Source organism: Falco naumanni, chromosome 3 (genome assembly GCF_017639655.2).
Source record: "Falco naumanni isolate bFalNau1 chromosome 3, bFalNau1.pat, whole genome shotgun sequence".
NCBI lineage: Eukaryota > Metazoa > Chordata > Aves > Falconiformes > Falconidae > Falco > Falco naumanni.
The window spans coordinates 46801840-46815567 of NC_054056.1; the positions used below are offsets into that span (position 1 = coordinate 46801840).

General features: G+C 38.1%; 1 protein-coding gene across 2 annotated transcripts in view; it reads right to left on the reverse strand.

Annotated features, from left to right (window-relative positions):
• Positions 1–470: 470 nt before the first annotated feature.
• The window catches only part of TERT (telomerase reverse transcriptase), a 33763-nt gene continuing 20505 nt past the window's right edge, over positions 471–13728 (reverse strand). For both annotated transcript variants that reach the window (XM_040587508.1, XM_040587507.1), the window contains exons 9-16: positions 13472–13585; positions 11646–11717; positions 9580–9765; positions 8049–8175; positions 7659–7720; positions 5855–5979; positions 5382–5519; positions 471–931 (exon numbers count right to left, since the gene is read on the reverse strand). In XM_040587508.1, the coding sequence (XP_040443442.1) occupies positions 828–931; positions 5382–5519; positions 5855–5979; positions 7659–7720; positions 8049–8175; positions 9580–9765; positions 11646–11717; positions 13472–13585 (928 nt within the window). In that variant the 3' untranslated portion in view covers positions 471–827. The remainder of the gene's footprint in view (positions 932–5381; positions 5520–5854; positions 5980–7658; positions 7721–8048; positions 8176–9579; positions 9766–11645; positions 11718–13471; positions 13586–13728) is intronic.

Here is a 13728-nt window from a genome sequence, read left to right on the forward strand (position 1 = left end):
CACAGGGCAAAATTCAGCTGTGCACAATGCATCAACACCAGGGCTAGACACTACTTCAGTAACATTAGAGCCAAAGATAAAACCTAAATAAAGAACAAGAAATGCAAACAGAAAAGGCATCCACTTGGTGTATTATCTAATCAAGAACTTTTGTTGTGTAGGCACCACCATCTTTCTGTACATCACCGTATTAAAAATATCACCAAGTACTCAAAATACATAAACCATACATTAAATACAACCAGCTCTGACACTGAAATTTTGGCATATTTGTTGTATTTGTTGCATAAAATTTCTAACCTGTACATCTTGCTAGGTAAAGCCATGAAATGCACTTGCCTTGTGCAAACTGTCTTTCAGGACATAACACAGCTGGGGAGGATGTTAAAGATTACTATAAAATAAAGATACTGGAGACAAGTAAATGTTATTAAAATTAACCAGACAATTTATTATAAAGTAGTCTGCAACACAGAGAAGCAAAGAACAGCTCTTCAGAAACAACACACTGAAACAAGAAAGTAGATCTGTTCGTACAGAACATAGTTTAATGACGCCTTCTTCAAGAAGATGGGAATTACTGAACAAAATCAAGTAAATTACTTTGAATAGCCTGTGAATTTAAAGATAAACACAAACAAGAAGGCATTAACAAAACTGTATGCTCTTCTTAAGTCCTTGTGTGGTACCTGAGAAACAAACATGAAAAACTTCTGAGTGAAGTTGCTTTTGGTCCACTTTACCAAAATAAACTACAGAGAAAAGTCATCTAAAAACATAGCATTTATTTTCAAACCTGGAAGAATTACAAAATAAACTTCAACCAGTTAATCCATGATAGTTTTGAAATCTTGAGTAACAGATGGTTCTGTTGCCGCCTTCAGTAGTGCCATAGTATCCTTTGGGATCTTCCTGCGTAGCTGCATCTTACCTACCAAAATATCAGAAAAAAATCATTACTACTGCAAGTAACTAACAATTTTGTTTTAGGGAAAATGCTAATAAAGTAATGAAATCAATACTAGCTGAATGCAATTAAAAAGTTGGAACACCTGGAATGTGGGGATATAAAAAGCTATGATAAAATATACTACTATTCTTCTGCCCTTAAATCAGGCTAATAAAAAGGTTAAAAATCATACACGAAAACACTAACAAACTAAGAAAAACCAGAGCAAAGTCCTTCTACTATGTCCTTGTTACACTTCCTTTGTTTGAACTTAAGAATTTTGAAATTTTATTGAAAAGTGTAAGAACATTTATTGAATAACTGTATCCACCAAAAAAAAAAAAAAAAAAAAAAAAGGCCTTCTGTCAAACTACAGTTACTTTGAAAGACCCTATTTTGAACAATGGACACAAGGGACAGGTCCTTATCTGGCTGCTGCTGTTTACCTACAGCAGGAAGGTACGCACAAACTGTTCCTTTGCCCCTCTGCTTTGAGATATGTCATCAAAGTAGCCTATACTTGGAACTGACATACACAAAAAAAGATTTAAACAAAATAATGTGGAAAATGCACCTTTTGCTGTAAGACTGGCCATAGCAATTCTCTCTGTTGTTTCCTTGTAAGAAAAGAGAGGCTAACTTGAAAGCCACCCTTATAGTGGAATATTTTGGAGACTAAACAAGGCTCTTAAGAATGCAATTTTTTATAAAAGGATATAAAATTTTTTAAAGACAGAAGATCACTGAGTCTATTCTCAACAGAATTCTAGACAATAAAAAGAACTTTTTCAAGACTAGGAAGAACATGTAAAATCCTAGCAACAGTTTGAGTCCATTACCTAAACAGAGTTGGCAAAATTGTGCATGGTGCAGAAAGGGCAGAAGTGCTCAATAAACATTTGTTCTGTATTTGGAAATAAGATAGATGATGTATTTATATCTTATCATGATAAGGAAAAACTCTTGCTCCTTTCCCCACTGGTCATAATAGGAAGGATGTTAAACAGTAACTATGTTTTAAATACTTAACTGAAGAATGATGACTGCTCATACTGACAAGCCCCTGATGTTCATATTTAACAGGTTTTGGAATAGTAGGAAGAACTTCCTCCCCAAAACCTGTGAGCTTGGTATTGATTCCCACAGGGAGTAATGGAAGGGCACATGCAGGGACACAAGAAAAAGAATTAAGTTTATATTAATACCTGTCAACAACATGATCAACAGGGGTAATGGGTTTTATATAGCTGATACAAACTCTGAAATGACAACAAGAAGTATAGCTGTTAAGTCAACACAGGCGCTATAACCAGCCTTGGTTATCTCTGTGCTACAGATTGCTGTGCCATATAGAGATCCTGAAGCAACTTTACAGGAACACACCCGAGAATCAGTGACTTCCCTCTCACAGCTATTCTGACATCCACACATGCTACCTGATTTCCAGAAGTAAGACAAAATTTAAAACAGTGTTTAAAATTAACGCCAGTATCTCTACGTAATAATCAGCTCTGTACTAACCTTCTCTTACAGTGTGATGTTCTGATTACAACAACATTACCCAGGAATAAGTCTGATGCAGGCCAAACAAAACTAACTTGTAAGACTGAATAGAAAACTACCTATCGATGTCTCTTTACATGGATTGTGTTCCTGCAGGACTGGGAAACTTAGTATCTCATTAAATTTGGAAGAAAATACATATATAAACACCACATGCAGTCAGGTGACTGAGAAGTCTTTATCTATGATCAGAGATCGTGGAGACATGGAGATAATAATGCACGTCCACACCAATGGTGTGCACATGACTCATCACTACAGATCACAAGATGTCTTTGTACATCTTTACAGTACCAGTACACTGATGCCTCACCTTCCTTCTGCTCAGCCCCTAGGTGGAGCACCTAGGGCCTTCTCAGTTCCTTTTCAAAAACAGTTTGAAATGATTTTTAAAACCTCAACCAAATCTTCAAGGAAGGAGAAAGGCAGGTGTGAAAAAAATATACCTGCAGTCAAAGCAGCTCTCAAAATAACAGTCACTGGTAAGAAAGTTGCATGACAAGTTGATGCCAAACAGCTAGCTTCCTGCCAAACTACCTAGTAGATGTTTTGGGTCCTTTTTGTAATAGCAACTACAGAAGTGCTTCACCAAGTATTGTATGAACCCTTGCAGCACCGACAGAACAGGGCTAGTGGAAGTATGGGTATGATTTCCAGGATATAAGCAAATTGAGATCTCTCAGAGATTGGGCCATCACAGAAAAAGCTTCCATCTTAAAAAGTTTTGCAATAAAAACAAGTCACAGCCTGCTAATTGTTTAAACAGCCACTAAACAAAGACCTCTGAACCCTTGATCTTTCAGCAGTGTACTTGATATCTCAGGTATTTCCAAAAGAAACTGGGCCTTGTAGATAAAGAGAGTTGTCTTGGCTTTATGGATGAGAAGAATGGATTCTGCCTCAGAGAAAGTAAGATTTATGAAAGAATAGCTGGAAATAACTCTTTTGAAGAGCATGTTGCTACTAATTTTCTACTTGCTTTTGGTCTTTTCCTGCTCCACCCCCACAATACTTAGCAAGTACAACATCAATAGTTCTCCCCAGAAATTTAGAAAGCAAGGTTATTCCATTTCTGCAAGGGCAATTCTCACTGCCAGAGAAGCCAACTAATAAGATGGTCAGCTTTTCCTTCTGGGTTAGAAACTCTGCGTACAGAGTTAGGCCTGGACACGTGTAAGTTTCGAGTCAATATTGTGGTGAGGCAAGGTGCTGTACAGGTACAGCAGAAGGAACCTAACAACAACCGTTACTCAAACAAGGAAAATTCTGCTTCTGCTTCCCAGCCCATTCTCCCTGGTACCTGTGGTGATGTGATTTTCTGGACAACAGAGACTACTTCTACAGCAGATGCACACACCCATGGAAGACGAGGTACTGGTTAACAATAAAGCTGCCCGGGGCTGCACCTCTACCCTGAACAGATTCAACAGCAAAGCATGCACAGAGAAAGATGGGTGGCCTTTGGCTTGGATTATGGTCCGCCAGTCAAAGATCCCAAGAGTAAAACCTTCAGCATTAGAGATGAAAACTCAGATGTGCTCTATATGGATCTTAGAGAAGTGACACAGCTCCCAGAGAAGCTGCTGTTCTGCTGGGTGTGACTGCTGCATTCTCTGCTCAGTTCCTCAGTTTTTGTCCTCTCCAAGTGAAGCAAGCAGTCACCTCTTCCTTTCCTGGAGGCAGGTCTGCTTCCCCTGGTACTTCTAGAAGGGCTGAACAGAACTGGCTTCTCAGCAGCAGTGATCAAGCATGGTGCCTCTGGTTTTGGTGTCAATGAGTAACTCAGAGAAGGAGCTTCTCTGGGAGAGGCTGCTGGAGTTCTGCTCCATACAGAAAGTCCATAGCTGTCAGGAACAGGCCTGGTGCAATCCCAGCCATCAGTCTGTTTGTTGTAAATGTCTGTGTCATCTTTGATACATTCACACTGTACCACCAAAAACCAGACTTGTTTGCACTCAGTGCTGCTGCAAGCCTTTGACACGTGAAAGAAATGCTCAATTCCAAAAGCAGAACTGCTCTGCTTATGGGACAGTGGGCTTCAGCAGTGTCGAGGGAAGCTTGGGATGCATTTCAAATAAAATAGGGATTATTCTGGAACCAGACCAAAGAATTTCTCTGTACCATATAATAAAACTGCCCAAGTGATGACTCACTTGGAGTGCAAATTACAGTCACTGTTGTGAGTCTGCCCTGCACTGCAGTTGAATTCAACAGGATTGATTGTTTCAGAAAAACCTACTGCTGCTCACTTTTAATAACTCAGAACTGAAACTTCTATTATTTCTGTGGCTGGCCTGGGGACAGACCGCACAACTGATCAAAGAGAGAGCTCCCCAGAGGCCAGGTACACAGACAGCTTCTTCCACCGAGTAGGAGAGTCAGAGATTTGCTGACACCACTCAACTCTACTCCAATACAGCACACTCAGCACAGCAAGTGCTTCTGTTTCAAAGCAATCCCAGTGACACTTTTTTGGTAAGAGTTCTTATTGTGGGATGCACTTACTTAGTTGCCAGTTAAAGTACATTTTTAAAAATAGAAATCTAAGCATTCATATTTCATTCAGTTAAACCTGCTGAGAATGCTTATATGATTGACCCAATCTTAATTAAGCTGAACTGCACAAACTTACTGAGTGCCAAGTATCAACAACTGTCCCATAAGAACAAGGCTCTAGAACATGCAGTGCTGAAAAATGTACCATTTCAATTTGCCTATTATACTTAGCAAATTTGATTAAAATCAGCAAGTTCATTAATGTACATTTTAGAACAACATTTTACGATAAGAAAACCTTAAAAAGCCATTAGATTCCAAATTTTATTACCATTAGCCATATTTCAAACTGTAAAAATAACAGTATACTTACAGGTTTGTAGGGGCTTAAGCAGGCATTTGTAGATAACTTTGTGGTTTCCCAGTTTGACAGTGAAGGCATGGTAGCAGAGCCATTCTGCTGCCTCAGAAGGGAACGCACCAGATGCACGTTTGTTACCTAAAGTAACACCTAGAGACAGAACAGGAAAATAATGTCACTGAAAATGATAAGCATTAAGAAGTGTCTGACCTATCCTATCTTTCTATAAAATTACTCCAACAGCTTCTATTAAAAACTCGTGTAGTCAATGAAGTCTTCTATATCAGCAGAGAACAAAAAACTGAAACATTTTAGTATCTTCAGAAAACTGAGTTTAAGAACAAAAAAAAGCAGTGATTCCCATCATGCATTCCATATTTTTTATTATTTATCTCAAAGTTACCTGATCTGACTGCACATTCAGTCTTTGTTTGTCTAGAAAAAAGAAACCAAAACCCAAACATGCTACTTCATTGCCATTATACCTCTGTTTTTTGCTTGCAGGATAGCATAGCAGCATGATGCAGTCTCAGAGATAATCCTTAGGAAGAAATGAGGATTATTTTTAACTTGCTGGTTGAATGGAAGCTGGAGAACACAGGCATGGAACCTGATCAAAAAAAACAGCCCATTGAATCACAAGTGATTTTCAATTTCAAGTGAAACTATGATTACATACCTTAGGCATTATACAACATTTAAAAGCACCCAGCAGTCTTTTAACTATAACAACACTGTTAGCATATGACACCTCTCCTGTGAACACATATGATTTGTTTCTAAATTTTGTGCTTAAAGAAGATCATGAAGCCATCTGCCTTCATAACAGAATTCTCTTCTGAGGACAATGACTGTCTTATGTGTAGGGAAAGTTAACACATTCTCACCTATTCCATATCACAGCCATGCAACCAGGGAACACCCACATGAGTGTGAAAGGAAGAAAAAACAAAACAAAACTCCACAACAAATTCTGTTCAGGACTTCAGGAAAACAGACCTCCAAATGACATAGTGTTCTACAGATCAGGATGCCCACTCTTTTGTCTATTTGGAAGCAATTCTATGGAAATCGCTTGTATTGTATGTATACTGCCTTACACCTTTGTTTGGACATATTTTAAAACTGATGGCTTTTTTTTTCTCCTTAGACTCTGGCATTATAATCCTGCTTACGCTGAATACAGTCAACAATTACAGTGCTCGTTTTCCATTACCCAACATTGTATATACTTGCTTATTAAATTAACTCAGCATAAATTTAATCATATAAAGAAATTCTAAAATTTTAAAATATTTAAAGGATAAACATAATTACCATATTGCATCACACAGCTCTGGCTGAATCAATCTCACATGCTGTTAGCATGGTGGTCAGTTTTTAAAAGGTACTCTAACATAAAGGCCTTTGTTAGAGTGCTACCGTAAAAGCAATCAAAAGTAACTATGTAATCATGTCCAACAGAGAAAAACCGTAAGTAATTCACAACACAAAGTTTAAGAGTTTGATACATCAGTGCTGTACCACTTCTTAGACAAAAGAACGATACAGGGTGAATGTGGACCAAGCTGAATTTAAGAACAAAACTAAAATATCACTTCCTAGCAAGTATGAGCTAAACAAGAGAGCAACATCTGATTCTGTAGAGGGAAGCACCTCTTACACCTTTTTGTGTTAAAACAGTAAACAGTTACTTGGTGCTGCAAATCATTCAGTCTTCAATGCACAGAGATTAGTATTTTCTCCCAAATTGTTTATCAGTCTTGATTCCTTTCCCTTATCCTTGTTAAAACATTCACTTCCTCTGCTGGTCAAAAACAGCTCACAAACCCCAAGATAAAACTAAGGAGCAATTAAGACAGCAGCAGCAGCTAAGAAACTGCAATTAACTTAGTAGAATGAAACCTCACTTTACGTGAAGTTATACCAGTCAAAGTTCTATATGATTTTAATAGATACAAAGTTCTAAATATAAACTGGTTAATGAGTGATCGGGCTTCTCTTCATCCTCCTGAAGTAAAACAGACTGCTTTTCTTGAGGTCAGCTGTCAATATCAAGAGACACTGAAAATCCATTTAGTGAAATGTCACTTAAACACACACAATATAATCCTGTATCCTGAATCTAATAATATTATGTAAGAATGGTGTTAAAACAGTAACATGACTTATTACTGACATTTACCACTGCACATTTATATGGCACACTTTCTCCTAGCCCGTAGCTCCTCCATGTGTCAAGAAAGAGGAATGAAATAATCAGAGTTACTTCAGAAGACAGTGACCTACCTGTAAGCCTGAAGTAAAAATATTTTGTAGATGTTAATGACAACTGTTCTAAGGCTGTTGATCTAGAACAGAACAGAAACAGAGCTATAGGAATATTTTAGTGTCACGATAGGATTTGTTCAAGTTCAACAGCATAAGATGATTTAGAGATCTAGAGAAAAACACATTTTACGCTAAACTTTGAAGATTTCTTTAACGCACCTAAGTTAACAATATTGTGAAGGCTCAGTTCTGGAAGGTGCTGAGACCCCATATTTTAGCTGATGTCAACACTTCCAGATTATGTACATTACCTCTCAACACCAATTCTGTATGTTAGAACTCAAAGCAGATTTAAAGCTCTGTATCATTAATCACAATATTCCCAAACATCCATTTCTATATTCCCACCTGTAAATCAAGAAATAAATAATGGCATTTCAGTTTGAGGACTCTAATCAATTTGTATTTCATGCTTGTCCCAGCTGTTCTACTTGAATTGAAGGAAAGACTTGATCTGATAGAAGTATAGGTATAACTAGGAAAAAAAAAAAAAAAAAAGTAATTAAATTCCGTGAGTTAACAGACTAAATTCAATTCTGTAAAGTAAGCCTCATTTAACTTCTCATGTTACAGAGCTTGCCTGCTGACCAATGAGCCAGTAGCTAAAAGACGACTATTAACTAAATTAAATTTAGAAAGAGACTAGACATTGTGGCATTAAGACTATTAGCTAAGGAATTACCTCAGTACCTGAGGGCTGAATAATTCACCCTGCTAAAAAACCCCAAACCAGTAACTTCAAGCACAAACTAGACTTATTTCTAAAACACATGGTCTAGCCAGACCATTATTAATGACTTCTGTGACAGCCAGGCAACGCAGGAGCTTAGGCTGGAAGCCATCTCAGTTCACCCTGGCACTGCAGTTACTTAAAAGCCCTCAGAATTCTGACTGGTGTCTCCCAGACCAGTAGCACCAATACCCTCATCAACATAAACTGTCTCTTTTAGAAACACAACTAGTGAATGAACCTCTTTTGCTGTTGGTTTTAGTTCTCTGTTGTTACAGAAAATCATGTCATACAAATTCCTTTCCTACAGTGACCAAGCCTTTCTGTTGTGGAAGACTACTAAAGAACTTCACCACTCTGGTGACGGAAAACTTCCTCCTGATTTCCCACTTGCATGGGCTGTTTATACTAAATGTGGTCAATAATACAGCAGTATTACCCTTCAGTTTAAACAGTTCTTTCTTGTTAATCTTTAGTAAATGTCTAATGCCATCTCTAGCAGTCTATGTAAAGGGTCTACAGAGCTTCTCAGTAGGATACAATGTCCTGTCCCGAGTTCTACACCGCTTCAGACTGCTTTGTGTATATAGTCAAGGCTGCTAGTTTAAAGAGAAATTACTTGTCCCCTGCACTACCATCTGAAGTGTACCGGAGGGAACATCTCTGATGTTGAAAGTATTACTAGTCCCCCTAGACGATGCAAAAATTAATTCCAATCTGAAGTTCACATCATCCTTACTGCTTCTTTTAGGAAGGTACAGAAAAAAATGATTTCAGAACAATAAATGTAGTTAGCTACATGTAGACTTCAAGTACAATGCAGTGCATAATGGTGAAAGAAGCTGAACTGAGGTTATTGCACAAGCTTTCTCAGAACCATGTAGTCACCATATGGTATATGACTTCTGATCATTAGTGACCTGTGCAACATTTGATGGTGTAAATGGTACCTACATTCCACTAGGAGGGGTTGAAGAAAATAGCAGGCTGCACAGCAGAATAAAATCTTTAGACTACTGTATAAGAAACAGAATTGTAAAATCTATTTTGCAGTTAATTAAACTACACCATTCACAAGAGATTCATGTTCTTCTCACACCATATACAACGTACTATAAAGCTGACACTGGACTATTCAGATCTATTTACCTGGAGTAATCGCAGTAAACCTCAAGTGTCTGCGTATCTATTAATAATCCACACCATGGGATCAAACGACAATCTGGCAGCTGTTTTAATTTGGAACACTCTGGGATATCATCAGCAGGAAAATTCACGACTGTCTTTTTGTGGTTTATTAAAAAGCCATATTCAGGAATACCTGCTGCTAGAGTCCTAAAACAGATACAAACAGTTAGTCTAACTTCCCCTGCAAAAGCAAACAAAAACCTACATGCTGCAAAACACATGAGATCTTGCATAAAAGGCCAGAAATCAAAGAATAAAGGGAACCATAGCCAAGTCTTTCAGTTAAGGAACACAGCTAGAAATAACCAAAACCTGAACACATTAGAGGTAAATAAATGCATAAATAAATAAGCTTAAGGATATGAGGATAATGGAGAAAAACTTTTACAGTTTAATGCAAATTAAGAACTTAAGGCATGGAACATTTGAGACAAGCTATATAAACCACACCCACAGAAATCACTAAGATCAAAATCACTGGGAAAAGGCAGATGAAGAATTATTGGCTTTGAAAGTTAACAAACCCAAGGAGAATCCATGTAACAGGAACCTCATTTATCTGATGGAAAGTTACGAACTTTCTCCACAAAGTTTTCCCTAAGGATGTTTCCTGTGCCAGAATGCCTGCTGTTTACCTACTACACGTTGGATCAGCAGTGTCGGCTCATGGACAAGCAGCAGTTTGTCTTACTTGGCAATGTATTCATGTGCAGGCTTCATCCTTTTAAGGAGTGAGAGGAAGAGGCAGGCTCCTCTTCTTCTTCTTCTTGGGGAGTAATAGTCAAACACTGTCTACTCAAAATTAATTTCTTGAATCCCCAGTTCTAATACTACATTAGGAAAAACTGTTACTACTCCATCTGTGATGAAGAGTTCACAGGACCTCTAAGCAGCTCTGGAAAACTTGCACTGAAGAGGCTACTTGTCTAGAGAAAATCAATACAGCTGATGCAGAAGTTGATAAAGAACAAAGATGCAGGTAACTTCAAAGGGCAAGTAGAACAGCAGCCACAATGCTAATGGAAGTGACATTACGCTTAGGAAATGTTACAGAAATTAACAGCTTGAGGCATCTCCAGCCTCTTAGTTGGACTTATTTCCAGAACTGTAAATCTATACATCCCTACAAATTTCTTTCTGTTCTGATACGGAAATGAGGACAAATGAAGTCTTCAACACACATTATTCACCATTTAGTACAATTTATACCTCCAGCTGTGCTTAGCCTGAAAGGTGATGGGGAAATCAGCTAATAACAGAGCTGTATCTTTCCGACTACCGAAAAGCATGACGCAACTGAATGCATTTCAGATGCTCAGCTTTTCTTTAGGATCACTCCACTCCTTTGGGTCCTTAAAACTAGCTTTGGCATCAGCAGAACTATTCTTGGATACTGACCATATCCATTCACGTCCATTGTAACCAGAAATCTACTTTGGGGACCAATTTAAAGAAAAAAACCCGGTAGTTTTGAAGCATTATAAAGAATTACTGTTTTAAAACAACTGTGAGAGCTGCTTGCTGCCATGCTATCAGTATCTTCAAATACTTACCCCAGATTATTAATGACCAGAAAATTCTTAGCAATAACGGATCAGAGAAAAGTTACATTCTTTCCCCAGGAATAGATGCCTGCCCAATAAAAGCACTTTAAGAATGTTACTAAGACCTCTTTAAGAATTTGAGGGGAAATGGTCTTAAAAGACAACTGTCAGCTGCTTTGGTTAGTCTGCACTACTTACGCTGCTAGAAGCTCCATCAAGATCAGTAGCTAGGTCCCTAATTTAAACTTCAGCACGAATCCCCCACCATCTGAGCTGCAACAGATCATTAGTTGGCCATCAAGAACACAGCCATCAGGATTCTTCCCAAGCACAGGCTACCAGCAAGGACTCCAAAACAGCCCTTGATTATTAAGCCATAAACCAAATATACTTATCTGTACAAGCACGTATAAAGATGAAAAAGAATGACCTAAAAGTTGTTTAATGCTTATTACTTTAAAGACAATGTCTTTAATAGCATACCTTAGAAAAGTTCTTGCCTGAGTTAGATGTGGTGTAAGCAGCAAAAAGTCATCAATGAGACGTATTAGGACTCTGTAATCAAGAACAAACTGATGTTAGATTTCTTGATATGTAATCCTTTCAAATGTTTGTCATATTCTTCAAAGCAACAACAGGCCCATTTTAATTCACACAAAGGTAGAGGCCAATATCATCTCCAAACCAAGACTCATGAAGAATTCTCAGTTCTGCTTCTTTCCTATAAATAGATTTAAAAAAAAAAAAAAGCAAGCAAAGAGGCTGGCTACACGAAACATGACAGGAATTCACAGCACACAGACTCCTCCACAGCAGTTTCTTAGATACAAGGTTTTGCACTTTTCCAAGGGAGAGTTTGCAGTATCTTAATCCACAAGCAAGGAAATGAGGTTTAACACCAGGTACACAAGCAGATACCAGATTCTTGATGTGCTCTAACTCTGTATCTTTGTTTAACCATGTAATGACTTGTTTGTGAAGCTGTAACTTGAAGGTAAAACAGACTACCACCTACCGCTGTAAAGGTCGGAATTTACTTTTTCAACAGAATTCAAGCCCCAAGCATGCCCGTATTTTTCTGATAAATCCTGCCTAATAGATCATAGAGAACAACCTCTGGAGATGATCTTGTCTAGTCCCCTCTTCAGGAGAATTGCCATCACTATGATCGGATCAGCTGCAACTTACCTAGCCAAGTCAATAGCCAGGTTGTTTTTTTGACTTAAAGGTCAAACAAAACTATAAAAATAATTCAACAGACACTATAACATTCTAAAATCTGCTCTGCATAAAACCAGCTGCCATGTTAAAGAGTACACTCTTCTGCATCAGCTTCATAATTTCAGTGCAAAAGACAGCTAGACTTTTTTAGACTCATACCATCAGAGCATCCTAAAGCCTATGAGAAGAACTCTACTACTTGTGCAGGGAAATGATTAGATATCTGAGACTTTCCATTACCCAGTGAGCCTCTCAAGAAGAGATACCAGACAGACGCACTTATCTGGAGTACTCCTACACACTTCTTAGTTTCTTTTTTTTCTTTCTCAGGACAGGATTCACAGCAATGGCAGGAGATGTGTGAACACAGACAAGCTTCAGGGTCCAGCTCATGTCTAAAGACCCTAATCTGAGATTCAGCTGGGCATCAGTTCATATGGAGGTAAAAGGGACCCCCAAATTTTTACACATAATAAAGAGGTAGAGCTTTTATCAGGCTAGCTTTCTGCTCCTAAGCAGCAGACATGAACAGGGCACAAAGACTTGGAACATGTACCAAGAACCACACAGGGCTTCAAAGAAGAATCTTGCAAAAAATCTGCAATAAAGCTGTGACCTTGATAAAATGTTAAGATTTAGAGATGGTGGATTGGAAAGCCCTGAGGCAGAAGCCTGGAGTATCAGAAAGCCTCTAACAAATATCCAATTTTGTCTGAGGACAAAAGACCACAGATATGGTGGGAGTGAGTGTGGGAGAACGATAAACTTCTTAGATGTACAAGAAGAGCTTGTTAGACTCCTTACAGCATCCCTAAATACTGTGCTCTTTGTAAGGACAAGTCTCCTACCCACAGACCTGGGAAAGCTTCTTTTCAGCACTTCTCTCCCTAATCTTATGACAAACAGGGAAATTCCCCCACAAACAACCACAGCAACACTGAAGCTGCAGAGATGTTTGTGTGCACCACACTCCTAATGGAGAGTTGGAAATACTTGAAATTCAAAGACAAACTTCAGAGAAAATATCTAACACACATACTATGTGTTATCCATTACTATAACAGAGCACTTGAACAAAGCATCCCTACCCATCCTGCTGTATTCCACAGAGCAATTTGTTTTCCATGTCTCCATAGCATAAGCTGCAAAGTAAGGTTGACAAAATGGAGCCCTGTGGAATTCCACAGCACTGTATGTAGTACCTAGTAAAGAATAACAAAATAAAAAAATAAAAAAAACATGCAACAAGAAGATTGCAATAGCCATTAAACATTCACTTTTTTCAAGGATAACACATTTCAATAATAAGTACATTCTTGCTAATTAGCCTTAGATAGATTTGTTT